This window comes from Pipistrellus hanaki (assembly GCF_964339955.1).
Source record: "Pipistrellus hanaki genome assembly, chromosome: 10".
NCBI classification, from domain to species: Eukaryota; Metazoa; Chordata; class Mammalia; order Chiroptera; family Vespertilionidae; genus Pipistrellus; species Pipistrellus hanaki.
In genome coordinates, this window is record NC_140512.1 from 10,736,220 (window position 1) to 10,762,392 (window position 26,173).

The following is a 26,173-nucleotide window of genomic DNA, read 5'->3' on the forward strand; positions in this document are numbered from 1 at the left end:
TGAGTGTCAGGGTTCCACCTTCAGGGACGGCCACTTCAGCTCCCCCCTACCCACTTCTTCTCCCCAGAACCCTCCTCCAGGACTGGCTGCTCCCCCTTCTGCCCTGGTCCCCCAGGGCAACATCAGTGATGCCTGCCTGGAGCCCAGGAGCCCTGGGTCCCCTCGGCTTCCCGTGTACCTGCTGCCGGTTACCACCAGGGGTCTTGCACACACATCGTGCCCTTCTAATTAGTTCCACTCGGCCTCTTCATTCTGAGTTCCTCCTGCTGAATCCTGCAGCTGTGCATAAGGAAATGACTGCTCTCCGCGCTCAGTGAAATCATTATTAAAGGTCTGCTCTTTACTGCCTGTTTCTGCCTCACAGCCCTGACACTCCCTTCGAATCCTCTATCCTAGGCATGCTCCACCATGGCCAGCTTCACTCCGGTCACGGAGAAAGGCCCAGATGGGCCGGCTGGCCCCCAAGGATGCCATGGGATCCCCAAGTCCTACACTCCAGCTGTGAGAAAGGAAATCTCGATCAACTGAATTTCTCTTTGCGTGACTAACGCATCTGGTGGCAAGACACATAATCTTAGCTGTTCCACAGCACACTAGGTCATTACACAGTTTTTCGGCCTGTTGGGGTTTTCCCGTTGTCTGACTCAAGGGAGACGTGGAGGCTGCAGGGGGTACGCCTCTGCAGTGTTGGCACAGGTGAGGGAGGGGTGAGGGAGGGGTGAGGCAGGGGTGAGGGAGGGTCTGAGCACGTGGGTATCAGCGGAGAGAACGAGTGCTGCTGCCTTCAGGAGTGGGCGTCCTGGTCCCCACCTTGTGTGGGTCCCCATCTGGCTCAGGCCCGTCTTGACTGCCCTCTCCTACAGCGTCCCTGTCATTCTCCCTCCAGGGGCAGGTGGCCGGGCTCCTTCCTGCCCTGTCTGTCATGGCCACATCACTGTGTCCTTATGGGGAATGTGAGATTTCACTTCGCTCCCGATTCTGGGCAGCAGAAAACCAAGTGGGGTTGTCTTCTGGTTCCTTTTCTACCCACGTGGCTGTTGTAGCCAGGAAACTCTCACACCAGACAGCTGGGATCTATTCATCAGTGCCCCCAAACCAGCAGGTGGGATCTCTTTCTCTCTCGTTGTGCTAACCTGTGGAGGTGGCAATAAAGTCCTCTCCCTGGTTCCTCTTCTCCTGACATCCACCCCTCTGCGGTGTCCTTCCACACTCCTGTGTCCCGTGGCTTCTTCCTCTGACCTGGGGGAACTGCTCTTCCCCACTTCTCACTCCAGGCCGTCTGCTCTGAATGGGCAAGGACTCGACCACTCTCGGGGAGAAAACCAGTTCTCTCCCCTGTAGGATGTCCTCCAAGGAGCATGTGAAAGCTGCGCTAGCTTCTTTTTCCCCTGCACTGAGAGGGTGGTTTCTCCGAGGGCACATGGGGATAAGCTCTCTGGAGGCCTGGCTGGGGGAGGTTTTCTCTAGGGAGCGGGGAGGGGGCACCCATGAACGCTTCCAAACATCATCCTGGCGTTCTCAGACTGTTTCCCGCCATGAACTCGAGTGAACAAGATTGTAACTTTATTTTTCTGAACTGAAATTAGCTTCTCCCTGGGCCTCTCGGCTAGCTGACTGCAGGAAATGTAGCCCAGCCACCTGCAGGCGTAAACTCAGACAGTTAACAAAAGGAGTCCCAGGCACTGCCTCTGTCTGAAAGGGGCAGGCAGGCCATGGGAAATTAGCATTGCCCATGGGACCCACGGCAGCAGTGCTGAAACACTCCAGATCCGATGCTCCTAACCCTGTCTGCTCAGCATAGAAAGTACTGATGTAGTCGCTTGCTATGTCCTGGAGGCGAAACTGGGAGAGAATTGCTAGGCAGTGAGCCATTGAGAGGTAGGGCAAAGACCACTCTGGCCATGAAGACAATTGAAGAAAACTCCAGAGGACAAATAATCTTCCCTCTTGGTAGCAAGTTCTTTGAACTCAGGACAAAGAGCCCGGGTGGACTTCACCCAGTATTTGAAATAGCTGGTTTTCAGGACATTGGCCCAAGTTCTCACTTTCATACCAGACTTGCCCTGCTCAGTGACCACACTAAGGATTGGGGGCGGACCCCTCTGTCCTCTGCCTTCACTCACACCTTGGCCAGGTACCCTGCTTCTCTGCCTGGCTAGTTCTCACATTTTCAGACTCAACCCACATATTAATTCCTTCAGAATCTACCTTTCAACCAGCCATAACCAGCCTCTTCTCAAAGTCTCCATTATACCAGGTCACATTGAAAATGTTTGTCTCCACATATGCCTCCGCCATCAGACTGTGAGCTCCTGTCTTAGCCTCCCTTCCACCCCCAAAGTATTTTGAATTTGTTACTAGATTCTCAACAAATGCTTGTTGAATTATGCAGAATGCAAACCAGTATAATCCTGCTCACAGGACATGGTCTCCAGAACAGTTCTCTCCCCCTCCCCCTGCATGGGAGTTCAAAATGACTTGCTCCACGACTATCTGGAACTATCTTGGTCCACAGCCCTGCTGTCCACCTCGACAGAGCCAGGCTCTGACAGTACCTCCACTCCATTCCTGTTCTCTCTTCACACAGAAGCCCCCATCTGCCTGTCCCACCAGCCCCTGGCCAGAGGTTGCCACCTGCACCCCTGTTCCTCATGCCTGTAACGATAGGAAAAGCCTTACCAAAACATAAAACTTGCGTTCACATCCCCACCTGTATCTTGTTTTACATCATTTTTTTTGTAATAGCAATCCATTAAAATGTCTTATTATCTACTTTTTAAAATATATTTTATTGATATTTTACAGAGAGGAAGAGAGAGGGATAGAGAGTTAGAAACATCGATGAGAGAGAATCATTGATCAGCTGCCTCTTGCACACTTTCTACTGGGGATGTGCCCGCAACCAAGGTACATGCCCTTGACCAGAATCGAACCTGGGACCTTTCAGTCCACAGGCCGAAGCTCTATCCATTGAACCAAACCAGTTTCGGCTGTTATCTACTTTTTACACTTGAATATGAGAAATTAAGACTAGCCTGGGTAATTCAAAATAGAATCCCCACTGCTCTCGGTAAAGCAGTTAAAAAGGTGAATGCCAAGAGGAGGCGTGAGGACAGTCACTCAACTGTATCAGCCAGCGGGTTCCTGGGGAGGGTGGCGAAGATGCAGATGTTCGAAAGGGGCCTCACTGGGAGGAGGTTGCCATGGGAAGAAGCCAGGCGAGCCCTCCAAGCAAGCTCAGTCCTCCCCCGCTCCCTGCTTGGCTATTCCGGTTGCTGCCACCTGGCCGTGCCTTCTGAAGCAGCTGGGGGGGCATGACAAGGAGCCTTCGGAGCACCCACCTGCTCAGACGTGCTCACCTCCCAGGGGGGCTCGGAGCCTCTGCCTGGATCACCCTCCCCAGTCTAATCATGGAACCCTGAGACCTACAGTCCACTCCTGCAGGCTCACTTTACAGCGTGGGCTCCTGTCTACACGGTGACTCATCCTCAGTGCAATCAGATCCTTTCAGACTTGGCTCTTGATATTTCCAACACACCTCCTAGAATCAATGAGGCTTTGAGCCGCTTCAGAGGCCGGGTGCTGTGAGTTACAGGTGGCACCAGGTCCCCGTGCCAAGGAGGCAGCACAGCTGCTTTGCCCTCTCGTTGAGGACGGAGGCTGAATTGTAACCTTTCGGAGACTTCATTTCCTCTCTTGGGAGGGAAGATATATTTGCTCTGTCCTGTGTTTGAGATGCTATCTTCAGCACCACAGGAATAACACTAGTCATCAAAGGGACCATGAAAGTGTAAGGCGCATGGGAAGCGCTGATTCCCTGGGCCAGGTGGCATCGTTGCATCTGGTGTGACATCCGGGATGCTGTGGTGTGGAAGCCACACTCGGCTCCAGGGTGAGTCCCTTCAAACACACACTGAGCACCTCCCTTTGGCTCAGCCTGGGGGGGTGGGGGTGGTCACAAAAGCCCAGCTGCAGACAAGTTTGGAGTCAGAATAGCAATGGTGATAATTGAAAGCAAATGAGGCAACTTCACCATCTCTAGCCCCAAATTGTAAGCAAGTCATGGACTTCCCAGTTAAAAAAAAATATATATTCCAACTTTAGCAGCATCCCTTCTAAACCAGGAGTACCTACCAGCTAAGTAACCCCCCTGGACCCCATTTCCTCTCGCTCTGACTGAGGGCAGCGGCATCTCCCTGGCCAGGTGGTGAGGACGAAGTGAGCAGTAAGTAAGGCGTCTTAAACAATGCGCGGCACAGGGCAATCGATCAGCAGCACACATTTATCAATCACCTACTTTACAGTGCGAACTGAATACTTGGGTGCTAGATGAATGAAGTCACTCAAATAATGTTAGTTCCCATCCCCTGTAAGATTGTGAAAGATCCTCCAGACATTTTTTTCTCCCAGTTTCCAGGATTCCACTGGGAAAGATGATCATCATTCCTCAGGTTGGGGGAAATCATGTCTTCCTCTCCAGACAGGTGTGACCTACCCAGTTCCAACTAGAGTCACCGACTGAATAAATGTCCATATTTCCTGAGATCTTTTCCATCTATAATAATAAACATGTAATATGCAAATCAACCAAACAGTTGAACAGCAGAAACACCTTCCAGATGACCACGCTATGACACCCATAGTCTTAATAAAAGGATAGTAGGGCAGAGTCCTTCTCCTTGAGTTGGGCTCCTGCCCAATATTTCCAATTTAATATTTTCTAGTCTCTTTCATTTGCATGTGGCCTCCTCCAAAGCCCGTGCCCTGAACCTGACCCCTGAACCATGCGGATCGTGGGGGGGGGGGGGGGGGGGGAGATACTCACAACTGGCAGCCCAATGTGGGATACTCCCAAGCCCCTTTGGAGAGACTGCAGGCCTGGGTGGGGATTGTTCAGTCCAAGGACTAGAGACCCAGCCATTCTATTCCCACTGGGGGCCAGAGGGCTCCTCCATTGGAGAGAACCCAGATTTCTGGGGATCTGAATGTTGGTGCCTACATAGTCACCAATGCAGCATGCAGGACACACACACACAATCTCTCTCTCTCTCTCTCTCTCTCTCTCTCTCTCTCTCTCTCTCTCTCTCTCTCTCTCTCTCTCCAAACTAGTTACTTTCTATGGTGTTGTTTTTTGGAAATGTGGCCTAAAAACCAAACCACAGGCAGTTAGTGAAAGAACAGCATGAAGAGAGAATAACCTGGGGAAAAAAACAAAAAACGTAGCTTCTTGTTCAAAAGTCTCTGAGTTTATTTGATCACATCTCCTTCTCTTTCTGATTCTCATTCAAAAGGCCTTCAGAGCCATTTTAGTTTAAAACAATTTTCTGTGAGAAATAGAAAACAGGTGAGGTCAGCTCCCTTTCACCCCCCCTCCCCCACCTGCTGGGAAATTGGAGGACTCTAGAAGGTGAAGGTACGGAGGTTCTGAGTGCAGGGCAAGCGGACAGACCTGCTGTGACGTATTCATGGGAAGAGTGTCCCTGAGCGTCATCGAGGGAAGGATGTCACAGGGGCTCGCTGTACAGGTCCAGGGAACAGACTTCCGCTGCAGCTGCATCACATGCTCAGACTTCACAGAGGAGCCGCTGCCCACTGCTTTCTCCCAGCCGAGGGATGTGAGTGGCCTGCAGGGCCAGGGACAGTGCTGGAGAAGACGGAGTTGGGAAGGAAAATGGTGTCTAACTCTGTTCCTTCTTCCTCTGAGGTTGAAAGCATCCCGCAGAGATTGGCGCAGTGCTGGGAAGTTTGGAAGCATACCACTCCTGTACCACTGCCCAGGCAGAGAAAATGTGTGCCTGTGACACAGAGTTCTGTGATTTGAAAAAATAAATGGATGAAAAACATTATCTAAATGCTTCTTCCTCTGAAACAGGTTCTCTGAAAGGAACAGGGGCAGGGAAGCCTGGGAAACCCCTCACTTGCATTTCCGCAGGACTTTGCAGGCCCGCACTGCCACACTACCGCCCCTTCATCCTGTCCGGGGCAGAGACAGGCCTCCCCAATCCCCAGTACCATCCTCTTCCCTGGGAGCAAATGGTCTTGGCCTCTTTCGAGTAGAGCTTTGACAGTGGGGACATGAAGGCAGAAGGAAGACCTTCCAGCTGGAAGCCTGAGCCTCGTGCTCTGCAGGGCACCCTGGTCCTCACAGCGCCGCTTCATGTTGCTTGTTTCCCACAGACCGAGCAGCTGATAACGCTGTGGGTCCTCTTCGTTTTCACCATCGTTGGCAACTCCATGGTGCTATTCTTCATGTGGAGGCGGAAGAGGAAGTCAAGAATGACCTTCTTTGTGACCCAACTGGCCATCACAGGCAAGTTACTGTGCAGGTGGGAGAGGAATGAGCTGCCTGCAAAGTTCCTAAGGCTTCTTCCTTTCAATTATTTTGCCAGTAGCAATGGTAGGTTCTCTCCCCAAAGGCATCAGCCAATTTGGGAGTAATTGCTATGGGGATATAAAACCCATATTTGAATGTTTTGAATGTTTCTTCTAGCAAATTTAACACAATGAAATATCCATTAGATTCCACTCTAAAATAACTCACTATACAAACAAAGTTGAAAATGCAAACATCAGTGCCACCAAAGGGTTCTAGAAGGTTCCATTCTTTATATAATACACTGCAGCGTCCACAGTTCACTGAGGTGGTAATATAATATCATACCACATTATGACCTTAAAGAAGAGAACCCAGAAAATGGACCGGAATTATCTCTCTTCAGTAACACATGTGAAGTCTCAAGTACTTTGCAGATGTAAGTCAGAGGGCATTGCTTTTGAAATGTAAGGGACATATGACACCACTGCTGGGTGTGGTACAAGGTCCTAAGATAATAAACAGGATTTGGGCATTTAAATGTGGATTTGCGGACAGGCCAGTGCAGCTGAAGCCTGAATGCATCATGCCTCAAGTTCAGCTCTTGGTTAAGATGGCTGTTACTTCAAGGTGGCTGCTGGAACTCCTGCCATCACACCCAAATTCCAGCCAATGGGAAGAAAGAGCAGGGAGGAAGAATAAGAGAGGCCCATACCAGCTACCTCTCCTCCTCTGAGCTGGCATTCCTGGGACTCCAACCCATTAATGTTTGCTTGCATTTCACTGGTCATCTCTAACCAAAGTAGAAGCTGTTTGTTGGCTTGCATGTTTGCTTGTTTGTTTTTGACCTGGGCCCATTGGTCAGAATGCAATCCTCGGGAGGAATGAGAGACAGAGGTAAGTAGCAGTCTCTGGCACAGAGTGTCCTTCATACTCCCATTGAGAAAGACATTTAGACATAGAGTGTCTATCTGACCACCCATCCCCCAGCTCAGAGGGTGCTTCCTCCAGGTAGCCGGGCTCCCTTCTCCTGGCCCCTTATCTCGGCATGCTGGCCCCTACCCATTCTCAAACACAGGAGGAGCCCTCTAGACCCATGGTTGGCAAACTGTGGCTCGCAAGCCGCATGCTGCTCTTTGGCCCCTTGAGTGTGGCTCTTCCACAAAATACCACGGCCTGGGTGAGTCTATTTTGAAGAAGTGGCTTAGAAGAAGTTTAAATTTAAAAAATTTGGCTCTTGAAAGAAACTTCAATCATTGTACTGTTGATATTTGGCTCTGTTGACTAATGAGTTTGCTGACCTCTGCCCTATATGATTGCCTGTTTATGTAGGTCAATCGTTGTTGGCTGTTTATCTTTTTCCAAAAGATAATTTCCAAAATAAACTTCTCTGAATAACTTTCAAATATATAATATAGTGTTGTTACTATAGTCACTGTGTTAGACTTTATATTGTTGGCTGTTTATATCTTTCCAAAATAAATTTGGCTATTATACACAACTCTACAATGAATATTCTCTCATAGTTAAATCCTGGGAGCATTATTTATTACTTAGAAAAGTTTATAGACGTGGATTTGCTGCATCAAAAAAAGTCATTTTGTGGCTTTCACATTGGCTGATGTCCTTTTAGGTCCCCCAGGACTGACAGATGATGAAAAATGTCATGACAAATGCTCTGAAAGCCACCACAGAGACCCACACAGGGTCTTGTTTTAAAACCTATGTAATCCTAGCCACTTGCTTCAGGCAGGGATTCTCTCTGCTCATCTGTGAGTGATACGATTCTTACACATACCCAAGTACAAGTTGCTTATTTTAAAAGGAGCATTCTCTCCATGGCTGCCAGTGTACCAGAGAAGAGTCCAAACCTACTTTGTCTTTTTTTGTCCCACAGTGATTATAGCAGTGCTCATGTGCTTGTGAAAACAAAGACCACTTCGCTTACCAGAATATTGAATGGAGGAAGTGTTTCAATTTTGCACCTGTTTTAATTCATTTCCTCTTCTCCACATTTCTGAACCATTCAAAACACACACACACACTCACACACACACACACACACAATTTTTCTCTATATCCATTAGGGATTTTAGCTATAGGGTTACTTTTGAGAATAGAAGGAAACCAGAAAATCTTAAAGTTGTTATTTTTGCACATTCTGCAACTTTAGCACTTTTGATTCTGAGAGTTTTCTGGTTGAATTTAATGACTATTTGTATGTTTGCGCGAAAGAGCCAATTAAAATTTATTAGTCATTTATCATCATCAAGACGGCTTCTCTGTTTTATCCAAATGCAATAAAGAAGGGGAACTAATGAGAGTAACTCCCACTGAGCATTGAAAAACAGAATACATATTTTTGGGCGCACATCCAGATAACTTCCTCCTTCTGGAAGGGCCAATCTTTTCCTATTAGTAAAAGTAATCAGCTTTGCCTCCGAGCACTTTCTGGAGATGAATTGACTAATGAACTAAGGAATTCTTCACCCTCCTGTTAATGATGTGAAAACAGAGTGGAGAGGCTTAGGCAGGGAGGTGAGGCCGGGAGTGTCTGCTGTCCAATGCCCTGCATGGAGTTCAAATACCACTTTTCTCTGCTGATTCTACTCTTTCCTTGAGTTTTTGAATTATATACTTAATTCTTTTATTTATTTTAGTTTTGCTCATTTCGTTTTTCATTTTTCTATTTTTTACCTTTATGGAGATAAAGCTGACAAAACCTGTGTAGGCTTCAGGTGTCCAAAGCAATATGTATGTATTAAAATATGATTACCATAATAATTTTAGTTAGTATCCATCCCATCACATAGTTGTAATTTATGTGTGTTAAGAACTTTTAAAAAGTCTGTGAGCAACTTTTAAAAATACAACATAGTATTATTTACCATAGTCACTGTGTTATACTTTATAACTTATTGATCTTATAACTAGAAGTCTATACCCTTTAACCAGCTTCACCCATTTTCCCTAACCCCACCTCTGGCAATCACCAGTCTGTTCTGTGTGTCTATGAGTCCAGGCATGTATTTGTTTGTTTTTAACATTTCATATACAAGTTGAATCACACAGTATTTGTCTTTCTCTGACTGGCTTTACTTGATATATTGTACTCAAGTTGTCATAAATGGGAGAATCTTATTTTTTATGACCGAGTAACATTCCATTGCACATATATACCAAATAGTCTTTATCCATTTATCTGTTGATGGACACTTAGATTGTCTTCATGTCTTGGCTACTATACAAAATGCTATCAGACATGGGGGTGCAAATTTCTCCTAAAAATGGAGGTTTCATTTTCTTCAGATATATTCCAAAATGTTGGATCATATGGTAGTTCTATTTTCAATCTTTTGAGGAACTTCCGTACTGTTTCTCCATAGTGGCTGCACCAATTTACAATCCCACCAACAACGTATAAGGCTTCCTTACTCACATTGTTTCCTCTCATCTTTTTGTTCATAGTCATTCTATCATATGTGAAATGATATCTCATTGTGGGTTTGATGTGCATTTTCCTGGTGTTAGTAATTTTTAGCACTTTTTCATGTACCTATTGGCCATTTGAATATCCTCTTTGGGGGAAAAAATGACTATTCAGGTCCTAGGACAGTTTAAATGGTTATTCATTTTTTGGCTATTGAGTTGTGTGTTGGATATCAATCCCTTATCAAATAGATGGTACGTAAATATTTTCTTCTGTTTCATAGGTTGCCTCTTCATTTTGTTGGTCATTTCTTTGGCTCTGCAGAAGCTTTGTAGTTTAATGCACTCTCACTTGTTGGTTTTCATTTTTGTTATTTGTGCTTTGGGTATCATATCCCTAAAATCATTGCCAAGACCAATGTCAAGTAGATTTTCTTCTATGCATTCTCCTAGGAGTCTTATAGTTTCAGGTCTTACCTTTGTCTTTAATCTATTTTGAGTTCATTTTTAGTGCAATGTAAGATAGGGGTCCAGTTTCCTTCTTTTGCATGTGAATATCCCATTTTTCCAGCACCATTTACTGAATATGCCAAATAGTTATTATCCATTGAGTATTCTTCGATCTCCTGTCACATATTGGCTGGTTGTATGTGCAGAGGTATATTGAACTCACAACTCAAACCTCCATTGATGTTGCTGCTGGCTCCGGAATTTTATCTTCCAAAGGAGAGGTCTAAAGTCAGCCTGAGATTTCTTTCTTTAGAGGCTATCAAGTTTTGTCTTTTGTTTCTCGATTTTTTTTTTCTTTGAGGATTTATACTGTTACCTAGTTGTATCTATTTACTGGTCTGTTCTATTGGTTCCACTGTTTGCCAAGTGAGCTCCTTTAATCTACAGATTAAAGTGATTTCTTAGCTCATTTTATTTATGTCTGAGTGTTTATTGTCTCCCATTTGTTCTGATCTTGTGTTCAGGAGCACTAACTATTCACATATCAGTAACGCTGGTGTTTCTCTGTCATTATTTGAATTCCTTGGTCTTATTGCTCAATACTTGGAAGAATTATTTAAGCTTTTCCTAAACGTTTATTTTATTCTAGTTCCATTATTATCAGCAGTATTAACCCTAATCTTACTATTTCTAAAATATCTTCAAAATTGCTTTTCCCATAATTATTTCAAAACATTCATTCTTTATATTATCTAGTACCTTTTTTCATTCTGTTAGTTTCTCAGTATTTCTTTTCACAACTGCCTTATGTCTTATTATGTTATCTTTCACTTTTTATTCCATAAAGTGTAAAAAAGAACAGAAAACATACTTTTAAAAATTTGAGCACATTTCTCAAACTGAAGGTTCTTTTGGATGTATATTCTTTTTCTGATATTTGTGTGCTCTCTTCTACTTACTTAACACTACAAAGTCCTCTACTATGTGACTCATTCTTTCCACCAAACATTTTGTTCATGTACACGCCTTTCATTGAGATCATCACTGTGGCTGCACGCTGCCATTATTGTCCCCAGCCTGAGGAGAGATGTGTGTTCCGAAAGGAAACCAACTATTCTCCAGAAGGAAAATAAGGTATTATCCAGGAAAAGAAGGCATTGTTCCATCACTGTTGGAACAATTTAACAGAAAGGAATGAACTCATCTCCCAGGAAAGCTTTTCCTTTTGGAGAGAAATTGGGTTTCATTTTGTTCCCTGCCTTTGACCCTCCATTAGTAACAGTGTGACCCCTGAAAGGCACTTACCTTTTCTCTAAGCCTTTCTCATCTCTAAAATGAAGGTGTGGATGGCTCTCTCTCTCTCTGGATCATGCCTTGCACCTTTCCCCACTGTCCCTGAGCTGTCCTAAGTCTCTGATTCCCTGTATCCAAAACCCTTGCTACTTGGAGGGCCACTTTCTGACCAAACCTGACAAGTGCCGTAGGTTTGTGGGGGAAGAACTACTCCAAGTCCTTTTGGCCCTCTCCTCAAGATCCTGGACTAATTAGACAATGTCCTCCCTTCTGGGAAAGGTGAGAGAACCGAGGAAGGGGGGAAGAAATCCACTGTCTGTGAATTACCCATTTCTAGATTCCACTGGTCATGACTCAACTGCCTTTTGTGCTTCCTACACTGAAGTCTCAATGGCCTAGAACAGTCAGAACCTCCACCCCAAAAGACAAGGAACTTTCTATTTGGCCTGATATTGGGTCATTGAGAAGCTCTCCTTGGTCTGTGAACAGATTCAACAGGGAAACATTAATTTAGGGTCTACTGCACTCAAGGTCCTCTTCTAGGCCTGGCAGGAAAGAGTGACAGTAATAGAAAATAATCTTTCATCTGGGGACTTTCCTGTAGCAGGGAGAAATCAAAGTTGTTCATTGAACTGACATAAGACAGAGGAAAATGTCAGGAGAAAAAAATTCCTCAAGGCAAGAGCTAAGAGGGTTTCAAATAAGGTGAAATTATATTCTCCAGAGAAGTCCAAAAGGCCATCCCAATTTATATCTGTATGAATAACTCAGAAAGGCCATTCTAGATTATATCCTCATGGAGAAGTCAGAAAGGCCATTCTAGATTATATTCTCATGGAGAACTCAGGCCATTCTAAGAAAGATGGGTCTTCAGCCAAAACCGGTTTGGCTCAGTGGATAGAGCGTCGGCCTGAGGACTGAAAGGTCCTAGGTTCAATTCCGGTCAAGGGCATGTACATTGGTTGTGGGCACATCCCCAGTGGGGGGTGTGCAGGAGGCAGCTGGTCGATGATTCTCTCTCATCGATGTTTCTAGCTATCTATCCCTCTCCCTTCCTCTCTGTGAAAAATCAATTATATATATATATATATATATATATATATATATATATATATATATATATTATATATTTAAAAGATGGATCTTCAATGATGCATGGGTTTCCCAGAGAGATAGATGGGCCTAGGAAACAGGATGCCAAGAGGGATGTATATATTTCAAAAATATTAATTAAGTGTCTGAGACCACAGGTTCCTGTCTGAAATTCTCCAACTTCCCCAGTATACTTTTCCTCTTACATTCCTTGCCACATTTTTTATTGCTGTTGCTTTGTTTTTATGCCCTTTCTTTACACGGTAGCCAAAGTGATCTTTTCAAAATTCAAATCCATCATTGAAGCTGGAGGTAGGTATCATAGTCCATAGAAAATTAACACACATGCTAATTATAACCCTCTGTCTATTTTGTGTATGTGAGAAGGTGGCCAGAACTTACAAATGTCCCAGGGATTCAGAAATCCACCAGGCTTAAGAACCTCTGCTCTAGGGGTAAGGTGAGGCCAGACTGTAGAGGCCTCCCAGGACCAGGTGTTGGGGTGTAATAAACTAGGGCACTGGGTCATCACCAAAGTCTTTGAGCAGAGGCACAATTCAAACAGGGATGTGTTTGAGTGCCCAAGCCAAATACAGTGTGTGGATTTAAGGAGGAGACTTAATTACTTATGATAGAATATTTATTCATTTCTCAGAAGACTTACATAATTATCTTCATTCTGTTTCCAGTTTCCTTTTTTCCATAATTAGTTTTTCTCCATGCACTTGTCCCGATAGCCTTAGACTCATTTTAGTATTTGTCAAAGGTCACATTTCAGTATATTAATTCTCTTGCTGAATGTTACAGCTTGAATTCCCACCTGCCAGTTTTGTTAAAATCCAAGAGAGGGGGAAAAAAATCTCTCTACATTGTCTGGGTGAGCCATGTGAGCAGTCTGGCCCCATTAGCCCTAGTCTGCAGTGGAGGTGGGTTCTGAAAGGGTCTGGTCCAAAGTTATCAGAGAGAAGCACAGGGTGTGAAGGTCCCGCCTCATCAGTAGTTTCCATTGCTAGTCCCCATAGCAACAGCATGCCAATGCTCAGATCCATCCCAGTGGAACAATGGGACTCAACTGCGAATTTAGTAATCTACAACAGGATTTCATTTTTCTGCGTGAATTTGCATCTTTTCATGGAGTGAGCATGTTCATGGCTTTGCTAGCAGAGTCTTGATATGTAGGGGGCAAATACCCAATAATAGTTTAGAAAGCAGTAGGGAATTCAAGTTAAAAAGTCCAATGGAGCAGCCTCTGGAACCCGCACCCCCCACATGCCACCCTCACCTCCACTCCACATTATAACTTCTAGAAGAAAAAAAAAAATTTAAACAATAATTGCCCGATTGGTGTGGCTCAGAGGTTGATTGTTGACCTATGAATCAGGAGGTCATGGTTTGATTCCTAGTCAGGGCACATGCCCAGGTTGCTGCTCAGTCCCCAGTAGGGAGTATGCAAGAGGCAGCTGATCAATGACGCTCTCTCATCATTGATGCTTCTATCTCTCTCTCTCCCACACCCTTCCTCTCTAAAACTCAATAAAAATATTTTAAATAAAAATAAAACAATAATAATGAACAGCTTATCTCAAAGGGAGAAAGCTGAACCTCCAGCTGCCAGAAATAAAGAGTGAACACTTAGGCAGGCTGTGAGCACAGGACACAGTGGGGCTTAAGTACAACATTTATGAGCTGTGTTTTCACATCTCTGTGGAGAGGTCTACGCATCAGAACTAGAGCAGGAAAGAGCTGGAATGAGGCTGGGGGGCGGGGGTGGGCTGCACAGTCTGTGACTGGGAAATGAAAAATCTCCCTACTGGCTGGAAACAAGCCATCTGCCCCAGGCCTGGTCCCAAGTTCCTTCACAGAGAGGAACTCCAAGAAATAGGATTGCAAACTCACTGCACACATGTGCCAAGCCCCACATCCATGGACAACTCGGAGAAACATTATTCACATAAACAAGTCTCCCTCTTCTGGTCATTGATTGCTATGTAGCAGTCCCAGATGCTAGGGACTTCAAACATTGGTTGATTTCCCCTCATGTTGCTGAGGCAGCTCCTCTTTGCCCCATGATGTCAGAGACTCATCAGGGAATAGCCTGAGTGGCATGGCTGGCATGTTGACGCTGGTGACTGCTGGGAGCTTGGCAAGGACTAAGGTTCCTCAGTTCCTCTTCACGTGGGTCTTCCCAGGGCTTCCTGGAAGGATGGCAGCTGGGATTCAAGAGCATGAGGCAGAAGCTTCAAGGGTTCCATGGCCCAGGGTTAGAAATTACGCAGTATCACTTCTGCCCCTTTCCATTGGTCAAGCATGAGTTAGAACCCAGCCACGATTCAAGAGGAGGAGACCACCCATGAAACAGGAACAACATGAAACATGGCTCATGGGTGGGGAGGGAATCTTTGGAGACTAGTGACCACACTGCTGGGCTGGGGCCACCTGCCAGTAGTGGGCTTGGTTATAGAAATCCCAGTATGAATGGAAACATGGGTTCAGAGGATGAAAGCTGATGGTGCCCTTCAGAAGCAACCACAGAGCTGTTCCCTAGAAGGACCTCCATGCATTAGAGTGCCCACAGGACTCCCTCAGAGTTCCCAATGGTCATAGGTCCCCTGGAAGATGAACCCAGAGGGAAGGTAGGCACCCACTTAGCAGAACCAGGATGTGAACACCCAGGCTGACCAAGTGGGGGTCCATGGGGCTCCCCATCCAAGACCCAGTCATGAAGCAGAGCTGGGTCAGGGCTGGATGGGTAGGGGGACAGGAATAAATGCAATTGATGAGTCCTCTGCCCCGACAAAGTACCGGGAAGCATAAAGCAATGGCCATATTTGAACCCAGGTTTGCCTGACCTGCTTTTCCCAGCCCTGTTGGCTTGGCAAGAAGACACCAGGGTCCCAGGGGTCAGAGAAGGGTGGAGGATGAAGTGTGTTCTGGAAGTTTATCCAGAGCCCAAGGCATGTGGTGACTGCCAGGAGTGTGTGAGCCTAAGAACTGCATTGCATAGGAAGGTCAATGCAATGAGTGGCTGGTTACAGAGAGCTGGGAGGGGGAAATGCCCCCAGTATGCAAACCCCCACCCCTGCACCGATGCTGGCAGAATTCACGGCAAAGTGGTTTCTCTGTCAGGATGGACTTAAGAGAATGGGATCAGATGGTTAGTGTGTTAGGTTGTTCAGAGCCTTTGAGGCAGCAGGTGTCCCAGAAAAGATCCTCCCTAAGAAAAAATGATAACACACTGTTCCTGGATAAGGGTGACATCCGGTCTCTATGTGCAGAGAAATAGATGTTTGAGAAATGTTATGGGAAACAATATTATGACCTAATAAATGTCTATTTCATGCCTGATTCTTTAACGAGGATTAAACGTGTATCCTCAACCTGCCACCACCAAACGTTCTTCAATCACAGCTTGCTTCCATCTCTCATGCAACAAATCGTGCTGGACTTCCAGTTCGAGCCTGTGCCTGGCTCGCAGCCCTCAATGCCACCTGTCCCAGTTTCTCACTTTAAAAATATGGGGGAAATGGCAACTCCTGTTACTATTGAAAACCACCACTGACAGACAATTAGAACCAGAGAGGAATTAACACTCCGTGTAAGGCAGATGGAGCTACACTGAGCAGCCAAGGGGCCCTTCTCTGCCATGCCTAGATAGATTCCAAGTCTTCATTTTTAGGCAAAATAATTGAAAAGATGCTTCAGCCCAACCTCCCCCACCATCTAGTCTCATCTTAGCGAAGCCTTTTACTTACTCAACAAATACTTATGTGCCAGGCACTGCTTTTATAGAGGTTAAAGGAAAAAGTCCCAATGTTTTAGATAAAGCAAAATTGTTTACTCACAATACCCACAGAGACTTGAGGTTTCTTTGCAAAACCAAGTATGGGAACATTGTGAGAAGTCACCTGTGGTCTTAAAGGGATTGTTTGTGGCCCAGGATTTCATAGGCTGCCCAGGGGCCTTCTGTGCGTGAAGGTAACAAATTGCTGGGGTTTAAAAATCCTGGCATTGATAGTGAACGTTTAAATATATAGTTACGTGTATTCTGCAAGCTCAAGCAGAATTAAATGCCTAATATGGAAGAAATCATTGTATAGAAGTCCTGAAATAATTAAAATACAGATCAGCATATGTAATTGGCACATGTGGTTGTAAACTGAAAACATAAACATCAAGTAGTGTATGAGAAAAAGAATTGATGTAAATGTGCATACTCTTAACTCAACAATACTATTAGTATTGGGTCGGCAACTAAGTAATTGCGGATTTTTTAAAGAAAATCAAAGACAATTTTTTCATGGAACTAAATAACTTTATTCTGTAATGTATTGCCCATTTTGATCAATGACCTTTTGCCATCTTTCAGGCAGCATCATAATCCCACGTTCAAAAAACTTCTGGTTTTTATTAGCAAAAAACTGAATCAGGTACGATTTGACATCATCATCATTATTGAAATTTTTACCATTCAAGGAGTTTTGTAAAGATCGAAACAAAAAGTAATCAGATGGTGCAAGGTCAGGACTATATGGTGGATGTGGCAAAACATCCCAACCAAGCTCCATTAATTTTTGCCGAGTGACCAAAGATGTGTGTGGCCTTGCATTGTCATGATGGAATACAACACCTTTTCGATTTGTCAATTCGGGCCGCTTTTCTTCAACTGCATTGTTTAATTTCGTTAGTTGTTCAATGTAGACATCAGAATTGATCGTTTGGTTGGGTGGTAAGAGTTCAAAGTAGACAATTCCTTTGTAATCCCACCAAACTGATAACAAAACCTTCTTTTGATGAATATCAGCTTTTGATGTTGTTTGAGTTGGTTCACCTGGCCTGCTCCACGATCTTTTCCGCTTGATATTGTTGTAAACAACCCATTTTTCATCGCCAGTTATCAGTCGTTTTAAAAATGGATCATTTTCATTACGTTTCTTTAGCAAATCGCAGCTGCTAATGCGTTGCGTTAACTGTGATTCTCTCAGTTCGTGAGGAACCCATGTATCGAGTTTTTGAACATAGCCAAGTTGTTTTAAGTGATTTTCAATGCATGTATGTGATACATGAAGCTTCTCTGCAATCTCACGTGTTGTACCGTGACAGTCCGAATTGATTATTGCTTTGATTAGGGCGTCATCAACTTCAACTGGACGACCAGAGCGTTTTTCATCTTTGAGTGAAAAATCACCAGAACGAAATTTGGCAAACCAATTTTGACACTGCCGTTCTTTTAAGGCTTCGTCACCATAAACAGCACATAACTTTTTATGAGCTTGCGATGCGTTTTCCCTTTGCGGAAATAAAAAAGCAAAATATGACGAAAATGTTCCTTTTGATTTTCCATTTTTCAATGAACGCCAAACGAAAACTACAAAACAGATCAAAAAACTTTTTTTACTGATTAACAGCTGAATAGCCAACTATCAAATAACAAAATGTGTTTTACATTTGTACTACGTCTGCAAACCTAAAAATTCAACTGAAGCCATATATGTGTGAAACCCGCAATTACTTAGCTGCCGACCCAATAGAAAAATTTCCCAACAGGTTATTTAAAGATGAATATAATGGTTTTTAAAGAACGATATGATTTAGAATGTTAGTTATAAAGTTGACAAGAATAAAAGAGTGGTGACATTGGTTATAAAAACAATAATGTATACCTATAATGAAATACAATAGGAGAGTGTAGATAAAATCCATTTGTAGGGGAATAAGCTGGAATATGTTGCCATTAAAAAACTGTGAAGTTAAAACACAGCATTTACAGTATAATTCTTTGGGGGGAAATATATATGCATGCAAATAGAAAATAAAGTCTGGAAATTTCTACAGTTTAATGTTAATAGTCATTATAGCTGGATGGCAAGATCTGGTGTGTTTGTTATTTTCTGTTTCGTATGTTGATTTGTTTTTGGCTCCTCTGGATTTCCTAGATTCTCTGCAAGTTACATAAAAGAAATGTAAACTTCGCTATGACATTATTCGCTTTGCAGGGCCAGGAGAGACATGTAAATGAAGCAAATCAGGAGAAGGGTAGTGGCAGCTGGAAGCCAGAAATGGTTGTGGGGGGGTGTGCAAGTGGGCCCACAAGTGAGTCCAAAGACAGGAACTGATGAGGCCGTAGCTAATTACTGAGCTGTAAACTACCCTGTTTCCCCGAAAATAAGACAGTGTCTTATATTAATTTTTTATCCCAAAGTGGTGCTAGGTCTTATTTTCAGGGGATGTCTTATCTTTCCATGCACTAGGTCTTATTTTTGGAGGATGTCTTATTTTCGGGGAAACACGGTAGAAGGAAGAGCCAGCCAGGTGGAGAGATGGAAGGCCATTTCAAGCAGGTGTGTTAGTTGACCTGTTTCACAGTGGCTTTTCCCAGCCAAGCCGCAAACACGCTCACCAAATTTAAATCATCACATTCAAAGAAAGAGGCAACTACCATTCCCTCCGGAAGCTCTGAGCACATTAGTCAGAGCGATCCATGCATCCTGGCTCCAGCTGTCAGTCCCCAGACAATGTGGTCCAAGCAGCTTTGCAGAACGGGGTATCTCCACTGAGTGCCTCATTAACTCCCCAGTGGAGAACTCCTGGGAATCCGGACCAGCCAAGCATAGCACAGTGACTGTTTCTAGGAAATTACCATTTGACCCCAATGACTTACACAAGCAGAGCAATGTCCCATTGCCCAGCCATAATCTCTGTGACCTTCATTGGGAACCAGTGTCCCTTCCCCAAGGACCTGCTCCGAACCACTATCTAGCGGGTTGAGCTCCTGTCCGAATGTAGAGATTCATCACACTGACAGGTTCTCCTTGAGGAATGACCACAACATCCTTTCATATGAAGGACGAAGGAGCAAACGTTTCTCAATGCCACAGAATGAGGTGGCCTATGAGGACTTACTTTTAGCAGAAGTTCAAAGTAGGAATAGTCATTGGGATTTTCATTTCAAATCTTCACTGAAGTTCTTTATCAAAAGACTTCTTTTTCTCTTGATCTACTCAACATTTCTCACCAGTGATAATTTATAGTAATAATAATGATAAAATAATATGAACATTTGTTGGTTTGCCAGACCCTGTTATGAACGTATCTCATTTTATCTTTACTTCCTGGCTAAGAAAGTAATCCAATTTCCCCAGATGTCAGAGAGAGAAGTTATCCACTTGGTTAAACCAAAACCCATCTATTTCCCACATGGAGGAGCCAGGCTTTTATTTTAAAGAACATGCTCTTATCTAGAAAGAACCATTATACTTTCATGTTGACCTTTGCCCTCACAGTCATCCAATTTGAACTACCAGCTGGTAAAAAAAAAAAAAAAAAAAAAAAAAAAAAAAAAAAAAAAAAAAAAACCAACATAGTTAATGTGAACTTTCTTTTCCAGAGCTGGAAAAATGGTATAGCTAACATAAAGTAAAACTGCTAAACAAGCATAGCTATATTACCACAGAAACGGATTCAGAAAAATAAGCTAGGGAACACTAGGGAAAGAATGGCTATTATACAAGCCTCTCCCCTACGTTTTCATCCTCTGTTTACAGTTGGCTGTAACTCATTCAGCTCTACCAGGAAGCCCACACGACCACACTTCCCAGGCTCTGTTCTCTCTTTCCAGACCTGAGAGGTTTCTTTCTTCTGATAAAGTGTAAAACGCTTGTGGGGTAAGGGGTGTTCAGAAACGGGTAGAGAGCAGACTGCCTGATTCAAGGCAGGATGGAAACCAGAACGCTGGATGTTTTCAACCACCCCCTCAATGTTATTCCCACTCAGGTGGTTTGGGACAATGGTTTAGAGCACATGTGTCAAACACAAGGCCCGCGGGCCAAATCCAGCCCGCCAGGCCTTGCAATGTGGCCCGCACCGCGCTGTCATCACTGCACTCCGCTGTCAGTTTATGACATTGTCAGTTTATGACTGTTCAGTAAACCATTCGGCCGGCGATTTAGGCTGGATTTTAGATTTTGGCCCCTTCTCTGATTGAGTTCGACACCCCTAGTTTAGAGACTCTGGAGTGGAGGATTTGGGGAGCTGCGAGCACATGGCGGCTATGAACCTGGGGTCATGGGGTCTAGGCTCAAACCCCAGCTCTAGGTCTCACCAATGGGGAGACTATGACAAGTCAATTAGCTAAGTCTCGATTTTCCATTTACTAAGTGGGGATGATAATATATAAAAAGTAATGAGATGATGTATAGATGCAACATGCTTACTTAGCATGTGTCTGGATTATAGAAGGTAATCAATAAATGAAAGTAATTATCATTATTATTAGATTATATGCAAAGCACAAACCAGAGAGTGTTGTATACAGTCTCAGCAAAGCCCTCATTTTAGGGGACAGAAGTGATTAAACACTGACCCCCAACTGTCTATGAGATACATCTGGCAGTGTTGACAACACGTGGAACCAAGCTACCCAAATGGATGAGCCAATACTAATAAATTCCACTTCAAAAACGAGTAATAAAGGGACAGGAAGGGTGGGGAAGGGCCCGCCAAAACCTTTGCAGCACAAAGAACAGAGCTCTCAGGACAGTGGAGTGCCCACTGGCCTGCCACAAGGTAAGCGCAGATATAATTTTCATAACCATCCCCCAAATCACTCATATTCTAAACAGAGAAAATGCTTGTAAGACTAAAACGGTACTAATTAAGACCCGAAAGCCAAAGAGGGACATCCCAATATCATGTAACGGTAACAGTTTTAGAGAGCTTGCTACCATCATTTGGGCCAGGGATGCACGTTAACCCCGCACAGATGGATCATGAAGTCCCAGCAGAGGTTTTCCATGTGGCCAAAGCAGGAAACAATTACAGGCAGAAGAGGAGAATATGCAGAGTTTTTTATGAAATTTGCAAAACAAGGGTCAGTGAAAAGAACTCATTTCTCCAGTCTGTCACCCTGGGCCAGGTCAGGAGTGTATTCTTCTGTTGCTCACCTTTCTTATCCACTAAGGCCGTGGTCGGCAAACTGAGGCTCGCGAGCCACATGTGGCTCTTTGAGTTTTTAGCAAAGGTCAGCTTAGGAGTACCCTAATTAAGTTAATAACAATGTACCTACCTATATAGTTTAAGTTTAAACAATTTGGCTCTCAAAAGAAATTTTAATCGTTGTACTGTTGATATTCGGCTCTGTTGACTAATGAGTTTGCAGACCACTGCACTAAGGAACAGGCAGGCTCCTCAGTGGCCGGGAAGAAAGTGGGGCGGCAAGAAGAGGGCTGCTTGGGCACCATGGTAGCTTTTGGACTGTTCTGGTTATTCATGGCAGAACCCCAGGGCGGCTTTAGAACTCTTCTGGCACCCACAGCAGAGTCCCGGCATTTCATTAATTTTAACTTTACGGAGGCTCTATCTGAGGCATCCATGCCTCTGAGTACATCTTTTTCAAAACTCATGTCTACCAGCAGTGTGCTCTCTGTCATCTGCTGGCCTCGTCTGTCTCTCTCTGGCTGCTCTCTGCCCATTGAGTGGTTGTGTTTTTCTCTGAGATGTCATGACCTCTCCACAAGGGACCCCAGCAGCATTAGGCCTCCATTATCCTCAGAGCTAGTGACCAGTCACTATGGCCATTGAGTAGACAATTCTGATCGTCAAGGCCTGGGTCATGAGTGTGCTCTAGGTGGGGGGAACTGAGTCAACACCACCCAAATGGTATAGATGAGGACTTGGTTAGGGAAAGATGATTGAGATACTGTTGAGAAGAAGTACATGTGGGATAAGCAGAAACAACAGGTGACCAGTAAAACATCAATGGGTCTTCAAATTCCCATTCCCGGGGCTCACCATGTCTATGTGAACACCAGCAATGGTCCACGGAGTGGTGTTCCCTTCCCACTCTCCATGCACGGCCTCGTGTCGGGGCAGAGATGGCCCTGCTTCATGGGGAGGCTCTGGGGATGGCAGAGAAAAGACCACCCAGGACGTAAAATCTGAAAAGAAGGCCAACTTATGCCATTCACAGTGGGGCATTCCTCTTATTTCTTATCCCAGAGCCCTGTTCCTTGCCTCTGTTTTGCTGACTTTGATAAATGGATAAATGAATGAATGAACAAATATGTTTCCTGCAAACCCCACGCCAGCCTTCCTTCTTTTCTCTAAAATATAAATGGAATGTTTATGGGACTATAAGAGCTGAAAACGTGACAGCTCTCAACCTAGGATCCAGAGAAAACAGAATGGGCTGTGGAAAGTACTGCTTAATGAGTTTATTTCCAAAAGCACAGACAGAGCTTTAAAAATGTTCATTTCTTTGACATAGTAGTTAAGGTTTTTACAATCTACCCCGAGGAAGTCATCTAAAACTGCTGGTAATGCTTTTTGTGCAAAGATTTTCATCACAGGGCTATTTATAACAGCAGAAAATTGTAAACAATTTAAGCAGTCCACATTGAATGAACAGTTCAATGACATATGCTACATTCCCTCAAAGCATATAATGTACCATTAAAAATAATGTTAATAATAAACTTGTAATAATATGGAAAACAATGCATAAAGGAAATGAAAAGCAAGATAGAAAGGTATATGTGCACAATGAACTCCAGCTAAATAAAAATGTAAATGCCATAGACGCTTTTAATTAATCTTCCTTACATCCTCAATCCCCTCTCCCCTGCCTCTTTTTATCTTATCGCTCTACAAAACGACTGCCAAGGCAAAATCTCCTTTTCCATGTCTTTGCCATCTCTAGGTAAAGCAGGCTGGAAAAACAAAACAAAAAACAAAACACAACAGGGACTCTATAATTTAGGAACTTAGCACTCACACGAGCCATTAATTCTGCCCAGCAACCGTATGCCCATTCCCTTGTGGTCACTGAATTCTCCAAATAAAAATGTCACATTTACCAAAGACTGCAGTGAGATTTAATGAAATATTCGCACTTTTTCATATGATAAGATGTATCTCATGCTAACTACATCTCTCAGTCTCCTAAACTATCCCTTACCTTCTCTCTCGTCTAACTTCCAGCACCTTCTCTCCCATCTCCCCTCCTGCCACATGACTTTGCTTCCTGCTCCACTCAGAAAACTGAAGCAGCGGCAGGACACTTTCTCCTCGTTCTCCTGCAGCCCATACCCTTCCGCCAACATCACCCTCCAAAGCTGCTGTCTTCCCACAGGGGGATGTGGGTAAATTCTCCCTGCACCCCAGACTAGCCCATCTGCTTCTGCTTTAGACACCACGTCACAGCTCCAGTTCATTCTTCCAGAAAATCTCTTCCACCTGATGGTATTCCTCTCTCTGCTAGATAGTACTATTGGCATTTAGCATGCTGTTGTTCTCTCTCTCTCTCTCTCTCTCTCTCTCTCTCTCTCTCTCTCTCTCTCTCTCTCTCACACACACAGACACACACACACACACATAAAATAAATAAATAAATAAATAAATAAAAATAAATAAATAAAAAAAGTTTTATTCATCGCATGTGTTCATCCAGCTACCACTCTGTTTACATAAATATCCCTTGATGGGAATAGTTCTTGAAGTAATTGTCTGTACTGGTTGTAACCAATTCCTCTCCTTCCCTTCCTGCTCAAATCCATGCCAGCCAGGCTGTTGCCCCTACCATACCCATAAAACTGCTTGGGTTAAGTCTCTTCAATGACCATCATATTCTAAACTCAGGGGCCAGTTATCAAGCTTCCACTTATTTGAACTTACAATGGTATCTGACACAACTGGCCATTCCCATTTCCTGAAAAACTTTTGTACGTGGCTTCTAGCCACCCACATCTCCTGGTTCTGTATCTGTCCTACAGATTGCTCTTTCTCAGTCTCTTGCGTTGGTTCTGTCTCTTACTTCTGACCTCACTTCCATAGAATGCCTTCAGCTCTGAGGTCCATGATTTGCTCTGCGCTTGGTGGCATCATCCTGTCTTGTGGCTCTGAAAACATCTCTACGCCGATGATGCCCCAGGAGTTCTCTCTGGAGCTCACGTTTCCTAATAAGTTCTTCACGTGCTGTGTTTATTGTCTACACCCCAGCACTGGTGTGTAAACGTCATCAGAAGAACATTTTTATTTATTTTATTTTCTATATCTAGAAGAACTGGCACATAGTAGGTATTTAGTAAATATCTGTTGAGTGAATGAATTAGTGATGTCACACTAACTCTCTTTTGCATGGAATAATTTTATTGCCCTTCGTCTCACTCTATTTGTGTCTTTGAATCTAAAGTGAGACTTGTTGACATAGAAGTGTAGAACAGACTGTTGAATCTCAGAGAAAATCTCAGAGAAAAGGGAGGGAAGGATGGGTGGGGAGACATCAGCCAAAGAATTTATATGCATATGTGTATAACCCATGAACACAGACAATAGAGTGTTGAAGGCCTGGGTCAGGGGTGGGCTAGAAGAGGTCAATGGGAGTACAGGGAAGAGGACATATGTAATACTTTCAATAACAAAGACTTTTAAAACTAAAATAAAATGAGTCTCTTTAAGCAGGAAACAGTTGGATAATACTTTGATCAATTCTTTGTCTTTTAATTGGAGAGTTTAATCCATTTACATTTAAAGTAATTACTGACAAGGAAAGATTTATGTTTGCCATTTTGCTATTTTTTTCTGTTTAGAGCTCTTCTTTGTGTCTGCAATTACAGTTTTGACATCCAGCAGAGTAGGAGTTTATGCTAGCAATTAATTTCAGTTTTAGAAGATGAAACGTATTTTTCTTGCACAACTGCAAACCAAAGTATAATGCATGCTTACATTCTAGGATCCCTTAGCTGGTATGACAGGTGTGGAAGGTGAAGAGGGGTGTAGGAAAGGGATCTGGGCACCACCACCTCACTGCTTTCTCTCTTTGGGGACCACATCTCAAATGAGACTCATTGTAGGTATTTTACTGCCTTGTTCTGCTCAGCAAGGCTCTCAGCCAGAGAGCATAATTGATGTGCACAGAGCCTGGACCTTTGCCAACTGCTGGAGCAAGGGCCTCTAATTCAGAGAAAAAGGAATTGGACCTCTGCCAGTCATGTGCCTTTTATGCTTTCATATGGCCATCAGTTAGACCCTGATTTCAGTTTGACAAATCAGGAAAAATAAAACTGTCAGCATCCAGGCATGTTCTTTACTGGGACTGTTAGCTCCGTAATGGAAGGGAATGTTATTGCTCTATGCATTTGCATAATATCTATTGATCAGGCTTCCTACTGCTTTTCAGGCTCAGTAAGGGAGCTTTTCTGGCGGTAAGGGAGGACTGTTCAGGTTTCACATCACAGCCTCTTCATGCCACAGTCACTAACACAGCTAAGAGAGAGGCAGACAAGTCAGCAGTGCCAGCAAATAAGCAGCAGCCTCAGGCTGGGCAATTGTGTGAGATGGGAGTTAGGGCAGCTGGGTTTTATTCACAGCTCTGCAACCACCTTGCTGTGTGACCTCGGGCGAGCTGCCAACCCATTCTGTTCCTCTCTCTGCATTCCTCGCTTCCTGGAATCTTTCCATTAGAGAGGCTCTCCGGGCCAAGGTTTGATGCCCTCGTTAAAATAAAAATGCTGGTAAGAGAATAAGTGGCTTTAGCTGTTAGCCCTGGAGAATTAGGACTAATTTTCAGTCAGTTACATTTATTTACAATGAGAGATCTTTGGT

At 44.0% G+C, this 26,173-nt stretch overlaps 1 protein-coding gene across 1 annotated transcript in view; it reads left to right on the plus strand.

Annotated features, from left to right (window-relative positions):
- NPSR1 (neuropeptide S receptor 1) overlaps positions 1–26,173 on the plus strand; it is a gene marked incomplete at its 5' end in the record, with an annotated part of 63,429 nt that overhangs the window by 4,093 nt on the left and 33,163 nt on the right. The window contains one exon of the mRNA XM_084897301.1: positions 6,178–6,310. Within this exon, the coding sequence (XP_084753427.1) occupies positions 6,178–6,310 (133 nt within the window). The remainder of the gene's footprint in view (positions 1–6,177; positions 6,311–26,173) is intronic.